The 23320-nt window shown below is 55.1% G+C and overlaps 4 protein-coding genes, 1 long non-coding RNA gene and 1 other non-coding gene across 9 annotated transcripts in view; 1 reads left to right on the top strand and 5 right to left on the bottom strand.

The window, feature by feature from the left end:
* Window positions 1-7457, top strand: part of Nfic (nuclear factor I/C) — a 35729-nt gene extending 28272 nt beyond the window's left edge. For 2 of the 4 annotated variants that reach the window (XM_006513335.4, NM_008688.3), the window contains exons 9-10: window positions 220-296; window positions 2577-7457. In XM_006513335.4, the coding sequence (XP_006513398.1) occupies window positions 220-270 (51 nt within the window). In that variant the 3' untranslated portion in view covers window positions 271-296; window positions 2577-7457. The remainder of the gene's footprint in view (window positions 1-219; window positions 297-2576) is intronic. The other 2 variants (XM_030244940.1, NM_026756.2) reach the window with 1 other exon arrangement.
* Window positions 7458-8568: 1111 nt separating this feature from the next.
* On the bottom strand, window positions 8569-10584 carry Smim24 (small integral membrane protein 24). The gene is made up of 4 exons (NM_001099917.1): window positions 10489-10584; window positions 9753-9864; window positions 9498-9560; window positions 8569-8872 (listed from the first exon to the last, which is right to left on the bottom strand). Exons 1-4 carry the CDS (start codon window positions 10553-10555, stop codon window positions 8752-8754), a joined length of 363 nt encoding a protein of 120 aa, NP_001093387.1. The 5' UTR covers window positions 10556-10584; the 3' UTR covers window positions 8569-8751.
* Window positions 10585-12092: 1508 nt separating this feature from the next.
* On the bottom strand, window positions 12093-13331 carry Gm48552 (predicted gene, 48552). The gene is made up of 2 exons (NM_001384181.1): window positions 13064-13331; window positions 12093-12859 (listed from the first exon to the last, which is right to left on the bottom strand). The coding sequence occupies exons 1-2, from the start codon at window positions 13263-13265 to the stop codon at window positions 12654-12656; spliced, it is 408 nt and encodes a 135-aa protein (NP_001371110.1). The 5' UTR covers window positions 13266-13331; the 3' UTR covers window positions 12093-12653.
* Gm48551 (predicted gene, 48551) lies at window positions 12093-19214 on the bottom strand. Its single transcript, NR_168929.1, has 6 exons — window positions 19070-19214; window positions 17601-17929; window positions 17159-17235; window positions 16168-16408; window positions 13064-13289; window positions 12093-12859 (listed from the first exon to the last, which is right to left on the bottom strand). It is a non-coding gene; the product is annotated as a predicted gene, 48551 (long non-coding RNA).
* On the bottom strand, window positions 15296-19214 carry Dohh (deoxyhypusine hydroxylase/monooxygenase). Its single transcript, NM_133964.3, has 5 exons — window positions 19070-19214; window positions 17601-17929; window positions 17159-17235; window positions 16168-16408; window positions 15296-15941 (listed from the first exon to the last, which is right to left on the bottom strand). The coding sequence occupies exons 2-5, from the start codon at window positions 17872-17874 to the stop codon at window positions 15625-15627; spliced, it is 909 nt and encodes a 302-aa protein (NP_598725.2). The 5' UTR covers window positions 17875-17929; window positions 19070-19214; the 3' UTR covers window positions 15296-15624.
* Window positions 17236-17301, bottom strand: Mir6913 (microRNA 6913). Its single transcript, NR_105878.1, has one exon. It is a non-coding gene; the product is annotated as a microRNA 6913 (primary transcript).
* Window positions 19215-23320: the final 4106 nt, after the last annotated feature.

The raw sequence follows: 23320 nt of genomic DNA, 5'->3' as shown, positions 1-23320 counted from the left end.
GCCCCACCTACCTCACCACCTAGGGACCCCAGCCGGGATCCCCAGGACCCAGGCTCTTGGAGTGGCCAGATTTGCCCCTGGGGGGATGATGAGGGCCGCAGCCCCGAGGCCACTGCAGCTGGGTATGAAGGGAAGGCTGTGTGACTCCCAGGCAGCAGACACCCTCTCTGGGCCCCATGCTCTGGTGCTAACGGGCTCTGGTCTCTCTCCTCCCCACAGCCTGCTCTCCGCCCGACACGTCCCCTGCAAACAGTCCCTTTGTGGGATTAGGACGGAGGGATCCTCTTGCGGGACAGGTAGGGGCCGAGAGGCCGAGAGGCCGGCTGGGGGGTGGGGGGGTGGGGAAGAGGGGCCGGCCTGGGGGGTCAGGGACAGCAGGCCTGCTGGCCACAGCCCTGGCAGGGACTCATAGGAAGCCAGCCTCTCGCTCCCACCACCCCGGGCCTTGAGCCCCACCCCCCTGGGTGTGTTGTCTCCCTCCACCCCATCTGCCACTCTATAGCTCCCAACCCGGCAGAGCACCCAGGGTGGGGTGCATTTCTCTAGTTGGGGAACTGGGGCTCAGAGAGGAGAGGCAGCCAGCCCAGAGTCACACAGTACACTGCAGGCCAGGACTTCTCCGTGCTCTCCAGCCTCCTCTCCAAAGAGGCAGAGCAGAAAGGTAGGATGACTGGGAGGCAGAGCGCAGAGCAGGAAGAGAAGGAAGCTAGTGTTCCAGAAGAGGCTTAGAGAGGGAAGGCAAGTTGCCTGTGGATGCATAGCGGTGGGACACGGCAAGGGGTGGTCACCTCTGTCTTCACATTGATCAGAGGTTGCCTTGGGACCCTCTATAGCTGTCCAGGTTCCTCTCAGTGGCTCAAGAAGCCTTGACTGTGACTGAGGCCAGGGCCCAGGTGGGCTGTCTCTTTTTCAGCCTTCATTGTGGGAGCCTCCCAAGCCCAGCCCCACCCCCACCTCCACCCCCACCCCACTCCCCATCCCTGTATGGCCAGCACCCTCACCCTGCTGGGAATGTTCTAGACCCACATACACGCCTCACTCCTTCCTCTCCGCCCTTGCCTCTCCCCCCAGCCCTCCCTCCCACGAAACCAGAATCCATTCCTGACAAACTGAGGCAGGTGACCTTGGGATTTAGAATCAGGGAGTTTTTAGTCGGTATATCTGAGGCTCCCTAGGCCTCCTCTGGGTCAGGGTTTCTGAGGCCAGGCCATCTGCCATTGTCAGCTGAAGACAACACAGTGACCCAGTGACCGGGTCTGCTCCGTGGAGGACCAAGCAATGTTGTGGGCTAAGCAAGGGGAAGCTGGCCTCAGAATGCTGGCCTCATCCCCGGCCATACTAGGGAGCCACAGAAGGTTTTAGGGGGAAGGAGAATAGATAGGGTGGAGTGAGGAGGAGTTGTGGAGTGGACAAGATCTGCACCCCCACCAGGGAAATCAGGAGGCTGCAGTGTGGGCTCTCCCCTCCCCCAGCCCCCACATCAGCTCTGGGCCTCTGCTCATTCCGCCCAGTCAGCACTTCCTGGCTGGCTACATTGTTATTCCTGGCTTGGCCTCCCTGCTGCCGGGTTCCCCGGTTTGTTCTCTCCCCCTCCCCCAAGGCCCCTCATACCCACGCACACAAATACCCCCGGGGGTCTGAGGCTCCAGCCCCCTCTCGCTGCCTAGGATGCTAGCACCGCGGTCCAGCACACTGCGGGGTCACACCCCACCCTGTCTGGTTGCCAACGGAAACCAGACATGAGCTAAGGGACTCAGGAGCTTGAACTTGGCTGAGGGTGGGGCCGAGAGAGAGGCACTACAGGCCCCGCCTACTTTGCAGGCAGCCCCACCCCTGCCTTTGCGCACCACGCTACCCCACCCCCGCCCTATCCACTCTCAGGCACCAGGCTAGACAGGACTCCCAGGACAGTGCTCCACTGACACCCCAGGAGTCTTGGAGACGAACCGGACTGGGACATGTCCAAGCTGGTCTTGTCCACTCTCTGAGGCCAGCCAGGAACTTTCTAGCTGGGACAAGGGCATGATTGTTGAAAAGGCAGGCCAGTGTGGTGGTGCCGGCCATCATCCTGCCACTAGGGAAACTGGGGCAGGAGGATGAAAGGCTCAAGGCCATCCCAGCTACACAGTGAGTTCTAGGCTAGCCTGGTTTACTACTGAACCATGATCAGCGCTGCCCACACACGTGCTTTCTCAGGCTTAGGGCCGGAGTCCAGTTAGCAAAGAGGGTCCTCAGATGCCCACAGACTTAATATATTCAGGCCAGTCCCAAACGTCACGTGGAATGTAATCACATGTCTCTGACATCATGCAGGATATACTTAAACTAAGTATCACGTGGGACAGACAACACCAACAGGAAAGGGGCATGTCTGCCGTTTTGCCGCCCGTTTTTTTGCCGGCCTCCTCTGTTTTGCCAGGCAGCCTTGTGCAGAGGTGAAGGGAGGACATAGGCCACTATCACACCTGGAATTATGGTCTGGGATTAAGGAGTCCATGTGTTGTGGGGGAGGGGAAGAGACTGCTGCTTTCCTGACACCCAATTTCTCTGTCTCCATCTCTCTGCCGACCATGCAGTCCTGGTACCTGGGGTAGCCGAGGTTGCCTTCCCATCCCTCCTTCATCACCGGTGGAGTCCCAGGGTGACAGTCCCAGCCTGCATTTTTGGTGGAAAATTAGATGGAGTGAGAAGCCCCCTGCGGACTCCCAGCTGGATGGAAAAGACAGGAGGAGAAAAGGACAAAGACAAACAGGAAAAAAAAAACAAACCCTTCCCAACCAAGATGACAACAGATGGGAGCTGTGGGTCTCTGGCACCTGCTGCTGATGGACGGCTGCCTGCAGCCCTTCTGCGCCCTGAGGGCTCTGCCATCACCCACAGACCAGGCAATCCTGGCCTGGTACCTGCGCCCAGCACCAACAGATGGGCAGAATGGACGGGGTGGGCCACCCAGCCAGGCCACCTCTCCCCAGACCCCTGCTGCCAGCCACCAGCGCCAGCCTCGGGGACCTCCGGCCGTCCCTACCGACAGTGTTTGCCAAAGACAGGAGGCTGGAGGTGGACAGACCGCACGGTGGGCAGAAGAGGCTCGAGGGAGCCGCCCAGCGCTGGCCCTGCTGGGGACAGACATGCCATACAGGTACTTTGGGACCCCTGGGAGGGTCCTACGTCCAGCCTCCATCTCGGTCCTCTGGCCCCTTCTCCTTGCGGACCTCATTTGGAAGGACACATCTCTCTATGCAATTTGTCCCCACCCCACCCCGGCATGAGAGGCCACGCAGCTCCCGACCCTCCGGCCTCCTCTCGCACATGGAAGGTATCAGCACTTTGAGAAACAGAGGTGGGGGAACCGGGGGCCCCCCACGCCGAGGTTCCTGGAGGCGGGAGGTGCCGCGATCTAAGTGCCTAGCCCTTCCACCCACCCGCCGTCCACCTCGTCCATCGGGGACACAGAGTGGCCAGGGCACCCCACCCTTGTCTCCGTGTACCCTAGCTCCCCATCACTGCGCGCCCTCCAAGCTAGAGAGATGGGACCCCAGGGGGGGTTAGAGCTGGGTGTCCCGAAAACCCAGGCTGGGGCTATGCGCCGTCCCCCTACACTTCTGCCAGTGCCTTACTTCCTGGAGACCCACCCTGGGGTACCCCACTGCAGGGGGGTACCCCCTTTGCACTTTGACCCTCCTGATGACGTGGGGCCCAGCACAGGGACCAAGAAGGCTGGTGGAAGTGCACTCAGACCCCAGGTGGGAGGGCTCTGGGAGTGATGGGGTGACAGGGTGGACTGATGGCTGGGGTCCCCCATCTGCTATGCGTACTTCACTGACCTATAAACACTAAGATGGGGTGCAAGGGCCCAGCCCCAGCTCCACAGCCCCCATATGCACCCACCCTGTCGCTATCTTGGATGGCCCGCTCTGGGAGATGTTGGGTGTTTTAAGGTTACTGAACCTACAAAGGCCCCTCCTCCCTGACCACCCATCTTGGCCCGTCATACCTAGCGCTGTCATGTCCCCTCCCCGCAGAGGCCGCAGGCCATCACCCCAGCAGAGCCCCCAGGGCCAGGCCCCACCCACCTGCCACCTGTCCTCCCTGGGACACTTGTAAGTACAAAGCTCCCCAGCCTTTGAGGCCTCAACCCCCCACCATCTGTCTGTCCTCAGGGACCCTCCAGTAGGGGGACCATTGGGGACATCACAGAAGCCACTGTCCAGATGGGGCTCAGGCCAGTGGGTGTGGGATGGGCCATCTGCAGGATAGACCTGGCAAGTCCCCTCTGATACCCCCAAGCCAGCCAGCCGGGTCCCCCAGGGGTCAGGACAGAACCAACTATTTACCTAACTGCATGGTGCTTAAGGCCCCGCGACACCCAAGAGCCCCCTCCCCTGCCGGGCTGCTGTGTGCATGACAGGTCCACCTACCTGCCCACTTCCCTCACCGCCTCTATTAAAAAAGGAAAGAAAAAAAAAGGATACACAAAATATATATATAAATATATATATATATCCTTACCAAAAAAAAAAAAATCCATTATTTCCAAATTTGCACGAACTTTTTACCACAACATGTGCCTTGCTCTCCCGAGGACAAGTATTAACTTTTAAATAATATCCGCGCACACAGACGCATGCCCTGCACGCATAGTTACAAACAGACAAATGATTACATGAAATAAAAAATAAAATCCAAAAGGGTGGTATTTCTATTTGTAAAGAAAAGAAAAATCAAATGAAAGCAAGATTTTTTTTTTTTAAATATAAGAAGGCTGGGCGTGGTGGCGCACGCCTGTGATCCTAGCCCTTGGGAGGCTGAGGCAGGAGGATTGCTCTGAGTTCCAGGTCAAGTCTGGGCTACAGAGTGAGACGCTGCCTCAAGAAAAGGGGAGGGGGGACCAAATCATAGAAACAAACAAGAAAAATAACACTATTAAGGAAGTCACAATTGGCCATGGTTTTTGATCCCAGCTCGCCCACAGCCCTGGCCCCACCTCACCCCATAGTGGGGGACTGGAGTCGCCTTGGTGCTCATTCCCTGAGCCCCCCAATCCTCCTCTGTCTTCCAGCCAACCCACAAAGCTGAATATATGCAATATCCGTCCGTCTGTCTGGGTCAAGCTCAGCTGTGGGGAGTCCCAGTGGTGGAGGGGACACAGCGGGCCCGTTCCCAAGTCCGTGATTTCAGTTTTTCTTTTATGGTTTCATTGTTTGTAGTTGCCTTTGGGTTTTTGTCTTTGTTTTTCTGTCTTTTGTTAAATCTGCTCTTAAAGTTCACCAAAGCTAAGACAGTTGCCAGGGCAGACAGGAGTCCAGGCTCCAAGCTATCCCCTTGCCTCTTTCTGCCCCCAGCCCCACCCCCCAACCAGTCTGCCTGTTGCCCCACTCAGCCCTGAGTGTTAGGCACTGGCAGAGAGGCAATGGCAGGCTCACCTTGATGGAGGGACTGGGGTGGGTGGGACTACCGCCCCGCCCACCTGTCTGCACTCCTGTCACTTGTAGGCCTGGCTGACTTACAGATTTTTCCTTCCCCAGCTTGTGTCCACCCCTGTGCCAGGAGAGGTAGCACCATCTCCTGGGACCATCAAAGAGTGGGCTGGAGTGGGGACAGTGGACAGAGCATACCTGGTGGCAGGTTGGGAGGGGCCACTCAGCGTCCCCCCCATTTCTCAGAAAATCTCCAGTCCCACCCAGGGACCCCACCCTGGCCCAGTCCTCAGGTGGATGACTGACGCACGGCAGGAGATTTTTGTTTTTGTTTTCCTGTATATGAAATGTTTTTCAAACCATCCTCTCCTCAGGCCACCACCCCTTACCCTAACCCATCACGCCCTGGTGAAGCCCCCAAGGCCTGCTGCTTTGGGGTGTGGCCTGTGACTGTGTTTCCCAGGTGGGGACCAGAAGATGTCTGAGGTCCTCCTGAGCCCTGAAATCTTGATAATCAGGAATACCCAGGGTGGTGGGACTGACATCAGGGGAGTGGCGTCTGCCCACCCCCCACCCTGTCCCTCCGGGGGTGAACCAGCCAGGCTGCACTACAATGTCCACAGGCAAGAGGCCCCCAGGCCACCAGCAAATGTCCCGCCCCTGGGGACAGTGCGCCCGCTCGCCCTTGGTTGTGCTGGGCAGCATTTGTACATACATGCGCGCATTTAGTTTGCAGTTAATTCCTGCTGCGCTGCCCACAGTGGCTTCCTCCCTTCAGTTTGTCCCTGAGACCCCTGAGTGGCCTTTGCTTCTCCAGGGTACTGGGTTGAAGATCCAGCCACTTAATTTCCCCTCTGATTGTTTTGATATCTGAGAGACAGAAAGGTCTCCCCAGGCTGGTCTCCAACTCCTGGCAATCCTCCTGCCTCTGTTTCTCAGTTGCTCTGACAACAGGTGTGTACCACCACTCCTGACTTCCCTGCCCAAACTTCATATCCTACTTGTTAATAGCCGTCTTCTCCCTCTGTCATCTACCCAGAGCATTCAGCTTGGGACTGTCGTCCAGTGCAGGGCCCAGGTGAGAGGAGACTGCCAGCGAGTCCCTAGATCTTGTAGCCATGATACCACACAGTCATTTCCCAATCAGTGCCTCACACATCTATCTGATGGTGCAGTTTTGGGGTCTGTCCCCACTCCCCTCAGTCCCTACCCCTGCTCCCCTCAGACATGGGGCAGGAAACAGCAGGTGCGCTGGGCAGGAGGAAGGCATGTGCTTCCTCCCCAGCCACCACCCCTCCCACAGCACCCAGCCTCACTACCCCAGCATGGGGTACCCAGCTGGATACTCCCAAAATGTCACATCCCATCCAACCTCAGATCTGATGCAGTCATCTGTGTCCCCCAACCAAAGCCCATTTGGGTCTGAGGGTTCCAGCGTAAATGCCTGCCCTGCAGCGCCTGGCAACTGGCAAGCATCGGGTCTGAGGGACTACACAGGGCGCAGCACAAGGCGCTCATGGGTTTCAGGGAGTGGGAGGGACTGTTTTTCTCCGTTGCTCTTCCTCCTTGTTTTCTGGGTGTTTTCCTGCAGAGATCTTTTGGGTTTATTTTGAGATTCCTCCCCCCAACCCCACCCCATTCAGCCACTTTGTATTTTACTCCTGGGTCGATGCACCTCCGACCTTCAGCTTTTCCTAACTGCACTTACGTGGTCTGCAGCAACCTCTGCCCCCTCCTCCCAGAGCAGATGGGGTCTGGATGGGGAGCAGAGGGCACCCCAGGCCCTTCTTGCTCCACAGTCCCCCGCCCGCAGCATACTCCACTCATAACCGTATATTACAAACTCATTTTGGTTTCTGGCTTTTTGTTTTGTTTTGTGGACCCGCCTGAGCACCATTGACTGCCTGCTGTTCCGTTTCTCCCTATGCAAACAAACAAAAACAGTGAGGGGGTCCATAAAAGATTCAATAAAAGGCAAAAAAAAAGAAAAAAAAAAGAAAAAAGAAAAAAATGTATAAAAATTAAATAAGCTTAAGCTTCGCCTTCTCTTGGTTCTTCCTTTCTGTGCGTCCATGAAGCGCCCTGGCTGGATCAGGGAGTGGGAGGCTGTCACCTGTGTTCACAAGCCCAGGCCCACCATGTGGCCCCTCCTGCTGTGGGCTCACTGCCTAGGCTCAGGGAAAGTAATTTCTGCCTTGGGCCAGTATCCTGGACTCCATCCCAGCATGAGCTATAGCAACTGCTATGGTGGCTTAGGCCTGTCCCGGGGCAGGAGGATCAGGAGCTCAGAATCATCTTTAGCTTCATGGGCAACTGGAGGCCAGCCTGGCTGACATGAGACCCAGTCTCAAAATAAGAAAGAACCAGCCGGGCTTGGTGGCGCACGCCTTTAATCCCAGCAATTAGGAGGCAGAGGCAGGCGGATTTCTGAGTTCGAGGCCAGCCTGGTCTATAAAGTGAGTTCCAGGACAGCCAGGGCTATACAGAGAAACCCTGTCTCAAAAAACCGAAAAAAAAAAAAAAAAAGAAAGAACCCAGCCCCCTTACCTAGAGTGAAAAGCTGGGGTCTCTTGACCTTAAGATCCACTAGTTCTGTGGGAGGGGCTGAAGAGAAAATATCCCAGGTCCCTGCCCCAGATGTCAGAGGTTGGACCATCTTCCCAAGGCTCCACAGCATTGCAGAGGAACAGAGTCCTCTGTCTTTTGAGACATGAGTCTAAAATCATGACCTTCATGAGAACCAACCAGACACCTCTGTGGACAGCCTGAGCCCAGGCAGAGCTCTCAGTGGCCAAGGACCCCTGATCCAGGCTCTGGCCTAAGCCTACACAAAGGGACTACAGCATTAGGGACCTTTATTAAAGGAAGGTGCTGAGAGGTGACACCGCCTCCTCGTGGCCATTGCTGGAACTGCTTGCCCTGGAGAACTCAAGAACGGGAGACCCTTGGATGAGGTCCTCAGAAAAGAACCCGGTGACCATGGGGCAGAGAGCTTGGACCATAGGGTGTCTCTCCTCCAAAACAGAGGGTAGAAGCCTCCCGGGTACAGCACTGGGGCTCAGAGACATAGGGGACAGTCAGGTGACACCAGGAGCATGCCTGGAGGGGGCAGATTGGATGTGAGAGAGGATGCAGAAGGGGGACAGATGAATAGGAGTGGACACCAGGCCAGTGGTGAGTGTCAGGGGAAGGTGGGGGTGAGTATGGAGGCCATAGGCAGAGCTGACCTCCTCATATGAGGACAGTTTTCAGACCCAGATGACACCAGTCCGGCTTCAGGTGGTGGCTGCAACTTGAGGTGTGTGGATGAAGCACCCCCAGGTGACAAGATGCTTTACAAAGCTGTTTTCTTGCCTCTCTCCTCATCTGAGGACTCCTTTTCCTCTAGTTCCAAGGCCTCGTTGCTCTGTCCGCCCTTCCTGTCCACCTTCTTCTTCTGCTTCTTGTCTGCTTTACTGTAGGGTTACAGTGCCGCAGTGAGAGAGGGTCACTGCTTACCAAGCCACCTTATCAGGCTAGGTGAGGACGGACTCCGGGCTGCGGTGATCTCAGGATGACCCCACAGAAAAGAAAATGTTCACTCCATGGAAAGAAAAGGATGAATTGGTGGATGGGAGGATAGGTGGGTAGATGGGTGGATGTGTGGATGGATAGGTGGGTGGGTCGATGGATGGATGTGTGGATAGGTGGATGGATAGGTGGACGGGTGGGTAGATGGGTGGGTGGATGGATGGGTGGGTGGATAGGTTAATGAGTGGGTCACTTACGATAGAGTGACGGTCATGGTGTACAGGAAACCATGCGTCGTCACAGGGTAGGTAGCTGTGTTCTCTGCAGTTCTGGGTACAGGTAGCCCCAGCCTCTCCTTCTAGCCCTCCCTTCCTTCCTCAGGACCCTCTCAGGTTCACAGGGCTCAGCTGTATTTCCAGCTGCCCATGCCAACTCTCCCCCACTTCTATTCCTCTCCCAGACCCAGAATCTGCACTAGAGAGTCCCACCCAGAGTCCACCTGCTGGACACTGTCCCCTCCCCCCAGCTGGGCCTCTCAGGACTGTCTGGGGGGAATCACCCACAGGGTACCTTGGCTGTGAGTTCTCGTTCATAATGTGCTCCATTCTGAATGTAGCCTCCTCATCCTCTGCTCTGCACAAATAGAAACATTGATACAAGAGCTGTTCTCTGCCTCAGTATCCCCAACTGAGGTCATGAACGCCAAGAATCAGAAGGGATCAACAGGGCAGCAAAGCAAGATGACCTCCAGGCTGACCCTGGGAGGGAGCACAGAAGGGCGGGGAGGTCAAGGAGGCCCTGCGTGGGACAGGGGCAGGTCCTCACCTGCCTTTGGCGCACCAGACACGATTGGCCAGCATGAGGATGAAGACTATAAACAGGAAGCCCACTACTGCAGCCAGGCCTACTAGCCAAGGCTTCAGGCGGCGCTCTGAGGCTGCAAAGGACAAGACAAGTCAGACACAAAAAACGAAGGGTCTGCAGGGGGAAGGGGAGCCTGCAGGGGAAGTGGGTTCTGCGAGAGGGAAAAAGAAGGGTCTGTTGGGAGCAGAGGGGTCTGCGGGAGAGAGGGGAAGACGTTAACGGAAAGAGGCGGGTCTTGGAGGGCGGGGCTTAGAAAAGGCGTAAAGAGGTGGGAATCAGGAAGAACGTCCAAGACTAGGAGCTGCCAGGGGCTTAGGGGGCAGAGGTTGTAAAGGAGGTCCGCGCCTCCCGGAGAAGCTGGGCTTCTAAGGGGTGAGGCTTTTAGATAAAGTAGTTGAGGAGGCGGGGGAAGTGGGGGCGGCGAGGGGGGGGGATAGCTCAGAGAGGCCTTGAAGGAGCTGAGAGGACCAGCTGGAAAAGGGCAGTGGCCTTAGCTTACAGCGTTGAGAGGGGAGAAGGATGTTAGATCAGAGACAGGGCAGAAGGAGTCATTGGAGAGCACTCGTCCCCACCAGTGCCCTCTTCACTTCCTCTTCCTGCCTTGCCTTAGTTTCTCCTAATGGGAAATGAGATGCTGAAGAGCCCCTGCCCCAGTTCCTAACACCCACCCAGCGCGGGCTCCACACCCTAGTCCTACCCTGCTGGGCCTCAGCGGGTGTCAGGAACAGTGTAGCCAGCAGCAGCAGCCTGCCCAAGGTGTCCATGGCCAGCACACTGGATATGGGCCGACGTTCAGCTGCAGGTGTGAGCTGCACAGGGCTCGGGTGGGGTTAAGACAGTGATTGGGCGGGGCGGGGTGGGGAACCTGCCGTCTGTGGCCCAGCCTCCCATGCCTGCTTGGCATCAGACCCCTGCATCTTTGGAGGGCAGAGTCTGCGGCTAGTTTAATATTAACCTAGACTGTCCCTTCCCCCGCACCTTGCACCCCTCCCTGGAGACCAGCAGCCCCAGGGACAGGTCCTTAGAGTCCTCTGTAAGAAGTCAGGCTGCACAGATGGGACGTCCACGCTGTCACGTGCACACAACCAAGTGTGGCAGTCAGGCTTGGTGGCTGGGACAAGCCTGGCAACTTTGTGTCTAGTAGGTCAGCCCAGTGGGGTTGGCAGCTCTGTGAGCACCAGGCTGCAAAGGAGGCAGGGAGCACCACGTTCCTAGAAGGGGGACCCTCAAAGCAATGGCAGAGACACCTGCCTGCAGAGCATCCAGACATCTCAACATACAAAGACAGGGCACAGGCTTCTGCCCTCAACCTTGGGCCTCAAGCTGATTAGATATCAAGCCTCACCTGGGCAAAGGAGGACCCCACCCAGAAGTGTCACGGGTGCAGCCACAGCCTGCGCACGTGCAGGAGACAGCAAGGAAACGGGGCACTGATGTCCTCATGTGCCCGTCATTCCCACACAACAGAGGCCTGAGACAGGAGGATGGTTAGGTCTAGGCCTTATCTGACCTCCAGAGCAAGACACTGTCTCAGAAATAAAACTGTGTGCTGGGCTGTAGCTCAGAGGCAGAGCAGTCTCCCAGCTTGCATGAGGCCCTGGGTTCCATCCCCAGCACCCCAGAAACGAGGTGGGATGATACATGCCTGTCATCTCAGCATTCAGAGGTGGAGGCAGGAGAATGAAGAATTCCAGGTCATCCTCATCTACATACCAAGCTTGAGGCAGGTCTCACACAGTTTGGAAAAAGGGTTTGGCTTTTTTTTCCTGATTTTGGTTTTTTGAGACACGGTAACCCTGGCTGTCCTGGAACCTAACTTTGTAGACTCTCGAACTCAGAGAGATTCTCCTGCCTCTGCCTCCTGAGTGTTGGGATTAAAGATGTCACCAGGAACCCAACCAGGCATGCCTATCTATATTAAGCTCCTACTGTATACTCATGGAGTCCTGAGCTGAGAGATCTGAGCCCAGGTGGGATGTCAGGAGCCCAGACTGACATGCCCACCAGCTGAGGTGGGGGAAGCCCTGTGGAGAGGACCTACCACACATGGTTCCTTATGCTCCCTAGTCCAGGCTGGCCTGGAATGTGCCATCCTCCTGCCTCAGCCTCTTGAATGCTGAGGATGACAGCTTGGTTACTCCGTGCTGTGTGTGACAATAAGCTGAGGGACCTTCACCCAGACATTTCTCAGTGGCCTGCCTCAGTTTCCAGTCTGTGCTACTGGGCTCATCGACAGCACCCAGGAGGGTTTTGTGAGAACGTGTGGGACAGGGCTGAGACAAAAAGGTCATGGCACTTGGATAGTCAGATAGGCTTTTAATTTATATGTGAATTTGGCCTCACTCTTTTCTCCTCTCAGCAAACACTGTGTAAGGAATTATCCATAGGAAAAAATGTTGCAGGTGATGGCTCTGAGTTCCAGGACAGCCAGGGCTGTTACGCAGAGAAACCCTGTCTTGAAAAACCAAAAGAGAAAGAAAGAGGGAAAGAAAGGAAGGAAGGAAGAAAGGAAGCTGTCAGGGCCTCGGGCTGGCACAGCCTTGGAGGAGACCCTGGGCTCTCCTCAGTATCACAGAAGCCCAGATCTGTCATCCCAGCGTTCAGGAGATGGTGACTGGAGGATCAGGAGTTCAAGGTTGTCCTCTGCTATGTATCAAGTTCAAGGCTTGCCTAGGCTACATGGAGAACCTGTCTCCAAGTCAATAAAGTGTAAGTGGAGTCTGCAATCAGAGCACTCCAGCCCAGGAGGGGAGTTTTGAGTTTCAGCCTGGCCAAACCCTATGTTGTCACATACACAGGTGGTCCAACTGAGGCAGAGGGAACTGCCAGGCCCACCAGTGTCACACATGCCACTCCTCCAGGTCAGTCCAGCCTCCAAAAGTTGGTTTGCACCGGCGGGTCCTTGAAGGCAATGGAGGTGCGGCGAGGAGCACGGGCAGGGTCATCCTCCCCACGCCAGGCCAGGGCCAGCTGAAGATCTAGTTCTTCCAGGTCCTCTGCAGCCAAGCTGGCCCGCAGCTCCCGGGAACCTTCCTCCTCCTGGTCAGGCTTAGGGCCAAAGGCCCAGTCTGCAGGGACAAGTGGCTGGTGAGGTCGTGACTGGCCGCGGAAACCCTGACCAAGCCCACTGCTCCCCCTGACCTTGGCCACGCCCATGCCATAGTTTGATCTGGCCACGACCACCCTTGGGCCGACCCTGGCCTAGACCGGAGCTCCATCCCATGCCACCTGTGACCCCAGCCCAGGATGGATTAGGCAGGAAAGTGGCTCACCAGCCAGGTCATGAGCTAGATCTTTGATGAGGTGGCCAACAATGGCATAGGCCACGGCCACCACCAGGATAGCGGCCATCAGCAGATACAGGGCATAGCGAGGCAGGCGGATGGCATCCAGCGCGGGTGGCCGGTATTCCTCATACATCGGAGGGGCTGGGCTCCAGTCCTCGGCCTCTTTTTCATCCACTGACCCTGCCATGGCTGAGACACCTTCAGCAGGAGCCTGAGGGAGGTGACCCACACACGGGAGTATTAGGGAATGAGCTAAAAGGATTAGAACGGCTCCTCCAGGCCATCTGTCCGGATCAGTGTTCCCCTCACCAGAAGTGACGTGCACATCCACATTGACCCCAGGACCTTCAAAGGCAGAGTTCTCTGAGCAGGGTAGGCAGAGGGCTCCCCTGTGCAAAGCTCTTGGGCAGTCGGGAGCCTGGTACTCTCGGTGAGCATGTGGGGGGTGGGGGGGGTGGGGCTCATGCCACTGTGGCCGACTGAGCAATGAGGGGTCAGAATGGGGACTGTGCAGGGTGGACAGGGCAGGGTGGAACCCACGGGTAGCTACAGGCAGAAAAATACTCTGCTCACGGGCGTCCTCTGGCGGCCACTGTGGGGGAGGACAGTGTGTAGACGGTGGGAGTAAGTGGGTACAATGGCTTCTTGCTGGGAGGTTCTAGAAGGGGGAAACCTAGCACTCTGTGAGAGACAGGGTTCAAATTCCAGTTCTGAGAGTTCCATGCTGTGACTATCCCAGCTCTGGTAGGGTAGATTTCCTTATAGCAAGGGGCTGGTCATCACAGGACCACTAAGTCCATGTACAAAGCCACTGGCTTCAAGTGTGCAGTCATCCGGTAAAAGCCCAGCATTCAGGGGCAGCAGAGCACTGCAGCTGGGATGGGCACCAGATAGTGGTCTTTGCAGTCTGTAACATGTTTCATGCTCAAAGAGTATCAGGCAGAGGAGGAACAAAGACAGAGGACTGGAGTTGGAAAGAGAACTAGGCAGCCGGCCAGGCTAAGAAAGAGCAAAGCCAGGGGTCAAGGAGGGGTCACGTGAGGGTGGTGCTTGGAGAAGGAAGATGGCCAGGTCAGATGGCATCAGGGAAGGGAAGGAAGGCCTCTGTAACTTGGTTTTCAGGAGGGCTCCCATGGGCAGTTCCTGGGACACAGTGGCCAGGCATGGTGGCCTAAGTTTAAGCTATGATGGGGAGAAATGGGAGGTAAGGAATTTGAATCTAGAGTGAAAACTCAAGTGAAGAGACTTGGCAACCTCTCTGTGCTGAATACAAAGTGACCAGCCAGGAAGAGTGGCACCCAGGAGACTGAGGCAAGATTGCCATGAATTTGGCTGCCTTCAACTAACATTGCACCCTCTGATTTAAAACAAAACCAAAAACCAACCCTGGACATGATTCCCACCTCCTATCACAGGCATCGAGGGAGACCAAGACTCACCCTCTGCTATACTTCAGGTTGGAGTTCAAGGCCAGACTGGGCTACATGAAACCCAGCCTGGAGAGGAACAAAGACCAAGAGTTAGTTCATTGGTCAGAGCACTGGATGCTCTTGCACAGGACCTGGGCTCACATGTCTAAAGAACACACATAGGACTGGGGGCTAACTCAGGCTAAGGTTCTCATCATGCAACTGTGAGGACCTGAATTCATATCCCCGAGATCTATGGAAAAGCCAGGCATGGTGGCCACAACTGTAACTCCAGCATTGAGGGGACTGAAACAGGAGGATGACCCCTAGTAATGCTACTGCCCAGCTGACTCAGCAAGCTCCAGGCTCAGCGAGAGTTGATGCTTCAAATAAGTAAACAAAACCTGGGAGTTGCCCACGCCAGCCTCTGGCCTCTCGGCTCAGCAAACATGGCAGCAAGGACACAAATCACACTTACTTTGGAACAATCCAGAGCCCACACCCCCTTCCTGGGGAAGAGCACACAAGGCAGGGGAGGGCAGGGGTCACCTGCCAGGTGACATGTGCATGGGTATGACACCTGAGTTCCAGGTCTTGGAAGCTGGAACAGATGGCTGTGGGCTGCTACGTTCTGTGTCAACATTTACAGAGGTGAATGGCGTCCAGGGAAGTGGGTGCCCCAGCCAGCATGGAATTATGGGAGCCTGATGGGAACCCACAGTATGGACTTGTAGCTGTACCACTAAACACCTTCTTCTGTGACCCCCCAAAGGCCACATGACTGTCCCCACACAGCAGGAGCCAGCACTTGTGAAAAATAACTTATTTTATTCATGCAGCACGCTGGGGCTGGCTTGTACTCCCTGCTTGACCCAGATGGGAGGTGTACCCCACACACCCTTGCCCCCACAACTTTCCCAACCCTGCAAGCGTCTGCACTGCCACCTCTGCTGGTGGAGGGCATGGGAGACACAGAACCACAGAGCAGACAGCACCCAGCAAGGAGGTGAGGCGAGTGGGACACAGGGCCCCTCAGCTGCTCTGCTCCCTAAATCTGGATGTGAGGCACAGCACACATGGCCGGGGCCAGGGCAGCAGCAGAGGAGGCAGCCCCAGGGCAGGCAGCCAGGCGCTAGGTTAGGGTGGTGGCCGCAGGCGCTCCAGCCCGTCTGCATACTGGAAATCCTGGCTGCTCTCATACTCATACATGTCCAGGGCCACCTCGCAGCTCTCCCGCACCACCTGCTCAGGGTCCTCAATGTGCTCTCGCAATGCAGCCAGGCAGGCAGGTCTGGCGATGGCACCCAGGGCCTCTGCGCACTCGTGCCGCACCATGGGACTCTCAGTGGTCCGCGCCAATGTGGCTGCCAGCCCGGGCACGGCTGCCTCGTGCTGCAGCTGACCCAGCACATAGCCCACCTCGTGGCGGAAGAGCGCACTGCCACACTGCAGGCCTGCAAGGTAAGGGCCGAGGAAACAGGGTAAGGAGAGCTGGGCAGGAAACAGTGGGCACATAGGGTCCCAAGGAAGGGACACACCAAGACCACTATGGTTAGGCAGCCAGGTAAAGTCCCCAGGGTTTGTGTGGGGCACCTGGATGGGGAGAAGGTGGCCCTGGGACAGCTGCCCCTCAGGCTGCACAAGAGATCACCCAGGTCCAGGGATATGCTCCAGCCTCACCTTCAGCCAGGGCCAAGGCAGCCTCCTTGCCACCCACGTTGCGCAGGGCAAACATGGCACGGTATCGCTCAAAGAGTGGCCGTGCCTCATCCAGCAGGGCCTCCCGCAGCCTCCCCACATCCTGCTCTGCTGCAGGGGGTGCTGGGTCCACTGAGAGGTAGGGTCCTGCACATGTGGCCTCCCCCGGGTGCTGCTGTAGCCACTCTAGACGACCAACGGCGAGCTGGCACGTTTCAGCCACCTATAAGTAGCAGAAAGAGGCAGCTATGGGTCCTGATAACAGGGACATGGGGCGCATGTCTTGCCCAATCACCACTCTCCTAGACTTATGGCTGAGCCAAGCAGAGTAGCTTCAGGTTGGACATAGACCAAAGAGCCGGCACTGGGGACTGGTGGAGACCTGGGGGAACACAGAGCAATCTGTGCAAAGGCCCTGGGGTTGGTCATCACAGGAAAAGCAAGGGGTATGAGAAGCAGGAAGGCAGGCAGAGGACAGACTCATGCCTGAGACCCACATGCTAGGACAAAGCCAGAGATCAGAGGTGAGCCCAGCAGCCACAGGTGCAATAATAGATGGACCTGCACAGTGCACCCTTACACACTGGAGTATTACTCAGCCATGAATAGGAGCAAGGCTCTGACAACACAGCATGGACCAACCTTTGGAACATGGTGCTCAGTGAGCCACAGACATCGAAGACTACACAATGCAGACTCCGTGACAGGAATGTACAGAACAGGGGGATCCAGGGGTAGAAAGTAGATTTGTGGGTACAGTATGAGCAAGGGGAAGGACCATATAGGTCATAGGTTTCGACAGTGAACAGACAAGGGTAGAATTCTCAAAGCTGGGGACCCAGAGCTGTGGGAGACCCTACAGGTGCCCCTCCCCCCATCTCGAGAGTTTCCTTTTCCAGGAGGTTGCCCTAGTAACCAGATGTGGCCTATAGAGCTTGTCCTGGCAGAGATGGGCCAGTCAGAGTCTCCTCACCTCAACCACTGGGTCCGTAGAATACTGCTTCAGGAGGCCTAGAACTTCCGGGTTACCAATCGCCCCCAGGGCTTCCCCTGAGGAGACAAATCAGTAGAGAGGAGCTTGCTTGATGCCCAACACCTGACTGGTCTCCCAGGTCACAGCTGGGCCAACAGCCTCTGAGCTGGTCAATCCGAATCCTTAACTCAAGAAGTTGGCCCGCCGGGTCTAAAGCCACCCACCCCAGCCAGTGCCCCTGGGTGGAGTGACAAGTCATCACTAGACTTTGGGCAGAGGGACAGCATTCCAAGTCCCTGAAGAACAGGTTGGCATAGGTCCCAACTCAGAAGCAAAATCTCTGCTGGGGAGACCACCCCCGTGCGCTGTCCATAGCCCTGTGCGGCACCCATCTGTGCCCCAGGGACAGAGCTGAACACAGCACTGGGCTGCCCTTCCTCACCTGCCTCATGACGCACCATGGGCTCCTGGCTCGTGTCCTGCAGCACATCCGCCAGCACAGGGATGGCCCGTGCGTCCCTCATCTGGCCCAGGCAGTAGGCCAGCTCGTGCTTCAGAAGAGCAGAGCTGTCCTCAAAGCCCCGGCTGATCCACGAGATAGCATCAGGGCCACCAAGCCCCCGAAGTGTAAACAGGGCCCGGAAGCGGGCCTGCAGGGGCTGCTTGGGGTCCACCAAGGTCTTCCCTATGGCCTCTATCTCTTGCTCCGTTACCATGGCAACGGCCTCCCCAGCACGTGATCTGCAAGGCCGGATTCTAGGCAGTAGAAACCTACGGTAGAAAAAGGAGAAGGGGAAATCTCAAGCTAGGGCACACACCTGCATATCTGCCATTCCAGCCCCGGGATGCTGAGGCAGGAGGACCCCTGAGCTCCAGGCCACAGAACTTTCTCCACATCCATCCAAGTGCTGGGATTAAAGGCATGCGCCACCACCACCTGGCCAGACTTTTTCAGGATAGCTTAGATGAGGGATCTAGAAACTGTCAGTTGCAAAATGGATCTCACCCCTGCCTCCCACACCACCTTACTGGAGGTTCTCATGTAGCCCTGTGGGATACACTTTATCCGTCCCCTCCTCCCTCCGGACTTCTCCCTGCTCCTGCCTTTGCACAACTTGTACCCTCTGCATGGCCCCATAGATGCAGGACAACACTCCCACACAGGTGTTTTCTTTCACGGATGAATTAACACGGAAACAGACATCGTCCAGTATAAGAGGACCGGCCCCTGTCAGCCATTAGACATACAGCAGATGCATACATAACAAACTGGACTAGCAGGCTGTGGCAAGCTGGAAGGCCTTCTGGGCTCTGATGTCACCCAGCGTCCCCGAGTTTAATGAGGCAGGTATGGCTGCCTCACCAGTGATGCCCATCAGCCTACAGTCACACCTTGAAAATGGAATTCATCAACACACATGAAGCAGGTCTACGGGAGCTGGCAGCAGCTGTGTGGCAGTGAGACCCACATCCCGATTTACCCCGAGCAACAACAGGGGAGACCAAGGATCTCGTGGGTCCAAGAGTGCCCATTCGAGGTATGGGGCCTCCCGCTTAATTCAAAAAGGCTCCAGGCTGGGCAGAGGCTGAAGCAGGAAGATAACCGGTCCCAGGAGATCCTGTTTCCAAATACTTAAGCTGAGAGGTCAAGCGCGGGCCGGCCTGCACGTGAGCCCCGCATAGGCGGCCAACCTGTCAGCTAAGCACGGGGTAGGAGGAGGCCATTCGTAGCCACACAGTGGGTTGGAGGCTAGCCTGGGCTACATGATATCCTGTGTGACGTCAAATACTGAAGGAAAAGGGTCCAATTCCCCGTAGGACCCCCTCAAGGGAAATCCCAGCGCTCCCGGGAGCAGCGAGTACCTCAAAGCGGAAGTCCCCCGAAGGGGGGGCACTTCTGGCACTGCTCACCGTGTTTTCGTCTACAGGGACTCGTCAATAAGCTCCGTATACTCGGGACAGATGGAGAGAGTCGCTGCGACAGCTCCAAGAACAGGTCCGCGGACGCATCTCGCGCGACGTCCTCTGGACGCCGCCATCTTGATGGCCACGTGACCATGCTGGGCGGAACCATCGTCGCGACTAGGGGTGACCACACCCGGAACGATGCGGCAGCGACGCCCCAGGACTGTCCTAAGAGCCGGAGAAGCAACTTCCGGTCTTCCTCCGGAAGAAGAGTTTCCGACCGTCTCTCCCATAGAGAAAAGAAAATGGTTTGATCCCATTCACAGCACAACCGGGCCGGCCGTGCATAGCGCATGCGCAGTGTATAGTGGGCGTGGCTATGTTCTACAGGGCGCGGCCAATGGTCTCTGGGACCAAAACAGAGGAAAAGAAATGGGAGATAAAATAGGCGTTACGAGCAATCTCAGCAGTGAGGGCACTTGCAGTCAATTTGAGAATGAGTTCGATTCTGGGGATCAACAGGATATACGGCAGTGACATGACCATAAAGTCGAAGTTTAAATTTTTAAATATGCCGGGCGTTGGTGGCGCACGCCTTTAATCCCAGCACTCAGGAGGCAGAGGCAGGTGGATTTCTGAGTTCGAGGCCAGCCTGGTCTACAGAGTGAGTTCCAGGACAGCCAGGGCTACACAGAGAAACCCTGTCTCGGGGAGAAAAAAAAAAAAAAAGCCGGGCGTGGTGGCGCACACCTTTAATCCCAGCACTCGGGAGGCAGAGGCAGGCGGATTTTTGAGTTCAAGGCCAGCCTGGTCTACAAAGTGAGCTCCAGGACAGCCAGGACTATACAGAGAAACCCTGTCTCGAAAAAACAAAACAAATGTATATATGTGTGTGTGTGTAAATGTCATGAAGTTCATTACTTTTTTGGTTTAAAGATTTATTTATTTATTTTTAAAGATGTACTTATAATATATAAGTACACCGGTTGTGAGTCACCATGTGGTTGCTGGGAATTGAACTCAGAACCTCTGGAAGAGCAGTCGGTACTCTTAACCACTGATCTCTCCAGCCTCCTCATTACTTTTTTTTTTTTTTTTTTTTTTGAGACAGGGTTTCTCTGTATAGCCCTGGCTGTCCTGCAACTCACTTTGTAGACCAGGCTGGCCTCAAACTCAGAAATCCGCCTGCCTCTGCCTCTCGAGTGCTGGGATTAAAGGCCTGTGCCACCACGCCTGGCTTCCTCATTACTTTTTTAATGATTTATGTACATTGGTGTTTTGCCTGGATGTGTGTCTATGTTAGGGCGACAGATCCTCTGGAACTGGAGTCAGAGTTGTGAGTCACCATGTGGGTGCTGAGAACTGAACCTGGGTCCTCCGGAAGAGCAGTCAGTACACTCAACCACCAAGCATGTCTCCAGCCTCCATGAAGTCCGTTATTACATAATTATGTAAATTTAATTTATGGTAATAACAATTTTTAAAGTAAAAATAAAATTAAGACAAAAATACACTATTTTTCAGAATGCTACCAGGAAGCCTGTTATTATATGGGCTTGTATGATGCATGGATATAAATGTGGAAAATGCAAATGTCAGTACATACGCTAAAAATACACAATTTACATGCCAAAAATTCAAAGTAAAATGAATATTAGACTGGGAATGAATGTTTAAAACATTTTATAACTGAGCTTACATCTTTAAATCCCAGCACTCAGAAGGCAGAGGCAGGTGGAGCTCTGTGAGTTTGAGGCCAGATCTACACAGCAAGTTCCATCCAGCGCTACATAGTGAACACCTGCCTTAAAATACAAGAGAAAAATCACGTCTGCTCTGTGATGCGGCTCTTTGCTAAGCAGTCCTCCATGGGCAAGCAACATGGGAGGAAACCCACAATGGAGCTGACACGGTTGGGCCCAGAGTCACTTTTTGATTTCTTGGTTGGATTTCCTCTCTAGATGTTTGTTTTTGTGACCAGCATCTTGCTCTGCAGCCCAGGGCTGGCCTCCAACATGGGACACTGCCTCCTGAGTTCTGGGACCACAGACCACAACTGTTCATGTACATCCTGTGGGCTCTGAAAGTGCCTTCCCCAGGTGAGGTAGCGTGTGTGGAGGCCGGGTGGAGTGAGAGACCAGGTCTCAAAACATAAGAATGATTGAGGAAGACACTTCCATCTGTGCACGTTCATATGCACAGAAAAAAAAACATAAACACATGGCCGCAGATAAGGGACCGCACTGTCACCCTGGCCAGCTTGCCATAGGACACAGCTTTGATGTTTACACGAAGCTTCAGGAAAGGCTGTGGTTGCTGTAACAGATCACAGGATCCGGTGATATCAGGTGTGATCCAGCCCCCATACCAGCCAGTGGGAAGGGATAGGCCCAAGAGTGCAGGAAGCAGATATGAATTCAGAGCTTGGCATGCTGCCAAGGCTGCCCTGGGAGGAGCTGAGAGCAGAAAATGCCACCCAGGACCCAGCATCCATGACTTTCCCTCAGCAGCTATGGTTGGTCAGCCAGCAGTGGCTAGTGTGTGGCCCCATCACTCCTGTCTCTGTCAGTACAAGACTGGGTTTTATTAGCCTGGCAGTGGAAGCATCGCCTTTAATCCCAGCACTCTGGAGGCAGAGGCAGGTGGATCTCTAAATTTGAGGCCAGCCTGGCCTACAAAGTGAATCCAGGACAGCCAGGCCTAAAAACAGTAAACTCGGTCTTGAAAACAAAATAAACAAAATGGGGGGTTGTTATTGAAATGAACCCTATGTCTCTTCTAGCCTCAGTGCCTGAGCTGTGGGACCACAAGCCTTTGTCACTGAAACTGGCTATTTGGCTCTGTTGTCATTTTATTTTGTTACATTTATGGGTAGATCACATATACCAAGGTGTCATGTGCAGAAGTCAGCTCCTCCTTCCACCATGTCTTCTGAGAATCGACCTCAGGTCCCTCAGCTTGGTGGCAGGCACTTTGCCTGCCCAGTCATCTCACTGGCCCCATGGCTTGACATCTGAACTCCTGTCTCACGTTTTCAGGGCAAGCATGTTACTATGCCATTGCCCACACCTCCAATTTTTGTAGGTTTTTTTTTTCATCTATTTATGTTTTGACAACAGAGCCAGGTGGAGTACAGCTGTGCCACACTGCAGCCCAGACAGGCTGGCCTGGGCTATGCATTTGCTGAGGTCCGCAGGCTCAGGTTCCAGGCGCCCCAGGGCCAGAGCGTCTGCAGGTACTCTGCAAGTCTTGCATGGGGACACCTTCTGTGCACCCCCAGCAGGCTGGTGCAGGCTTCTCCATCACCACACCCAGCGCTGTCTTCTCCAGACCCAGGGACTAAGCTTTTCTGCCCTGCCCCCATCGGTTATGCCAAGTTAATCAAACTTAATAATAAAATTTAACAAAGGAATAGATTTATAAACTTTGCTATATCATCAAAATAACTTTTCAGATTTTCTTCTTTGTTCTCTCTTAACGGCTTGGTGTGTATGTGTCAGTGTGAGTTTATGTGGAACACGTTTATGCAGTAACATCAGAGGCCAGAAATGGCATCGGATTCCTCTGGAGTTATGGTTGGTTGTGAGTCGCCACAGGCTGCTGTGAGTTGAACCCAGGTCCTCTGCAAGAGCCAATGCCATTACTCCCAGCCCATGTGGAGCTCCTGATCCTCCTGACTCCATGCCTCAGGGTGAGCTCCACCTTGCCTGGTTTGTGTGGAGCTAATGCTGTAGAGGGTGGTATGTGCCAGGTAAGGGTCCAGACCTGGCCTTAAAGTGTATTGTAATTTATTTTTTGGTGGGTGCTAAGCATAATCCTCACTGGTGTTAGGCAAACACTCCTATGGAGCTATATCTCCAGTTGTATTTAATATTTACTGCAGTATTTCCAGGTGTATTATTTGAAATCTGTGAATGTTTATTTCTTGTGTGTACTCGTGTGTGTGCACACCACCGTGCTGCTGTGGAGGCCACCTGAAAAGGCACCCACTCTCTCCTTCCTCCACGTGGACCTGGGGATCAAACTTCAACATTTCAGGCTTGGCAGAAAGCACCTTCACCAGCTCCTTCATTATTTATTCTGAGCCAGGGTCTCCCTGAATGTCCTAACTTCTCACCTGAACCTCCTCCAGCCACTGGCACCCAGGAATCTTCTTCCCATCTCTGGACATTTCCTGTCAGAGTCCACAAGGTGGGCGTGGCACTTTGTGTCTGGCCCTCTCACTGAGCCATGTCCTTCCGGGTCCCTCTGCTTTAT

The sequence above is a fragment of the Mus musculus genome, chromosome 10 (assembly GCF_000001635.26).
Source record: "Mus musculus strain C57BL/6J chromosome 10, GRCm38.p6 C57BL/6J".
NCBI lineage: Eukaryota > Metazoa > Chordata > Mammalia > Rodentia > Muridae > Mus > Mus musculus.
This window is presented reverse-complemented; position numbering and strand designations above follow the sequence as displayed.

Bases quoted from the DNA above. Each gene is read 5' to 3' on its own strand.
- Dohh (NM_133964.3), bottom strand. From the start codon at position 17,874: ATGGTAACGGAGCAAGAGATAGAGGCCATAGGGAAGACCTTGGTGGAC. The intron at 17,236-17,600 runs GTGAGGAAGGGC...TTGTCTCCTCAG, and splicing joins CATGGTGCGTCATGAGGCAG to GGGAAGCCCTGGGGGCGATT. The intron at 16,409-17,158 runs GTGAGGAGACTC...TGCTACTTATAG, and splicing joins CTACGGACCCAGTGGTTGAG to GTGGCTGAAACGTGCCAGCT.
- Smim24 (NM_001099917.1), bottom strand. From the start codon at position 10,555: ATGGACACCTTGGGCAGGCTGCTGCTGCTGGCTACACTGTTCCTGACA. The intron at 9,865-10,488 runs GTAGGACTAGGG...TGTCCTTTGCAG, and splicing joins ACCCGCTGAGGCCCAGCAGG to CCTCAGAGCGCCGCCTGAAG. The intron at 8,873-9,497 runs GTACCCTGTGGG...GTAACCCTACAG, and splicing joins AACGAGAACTCACAGCCAAG to TAAAGCAGACAAGAAGCAGA.
- Gm48552 (NM_001384181.1), bottom strand. From the start codon at position 13,265: ATGGCAGGGTCAGTGGATGAAAAAGAGGCCGAGGACTGGAGCCCAGCC. The intron at 12,860-13,063 runs GTGAGCCACTTT...TTGTCCCTGCAG, and splicing joins TCTAGCTCATGACCTGGCTG to ACTGGGCCTTTGGCCCTAAG.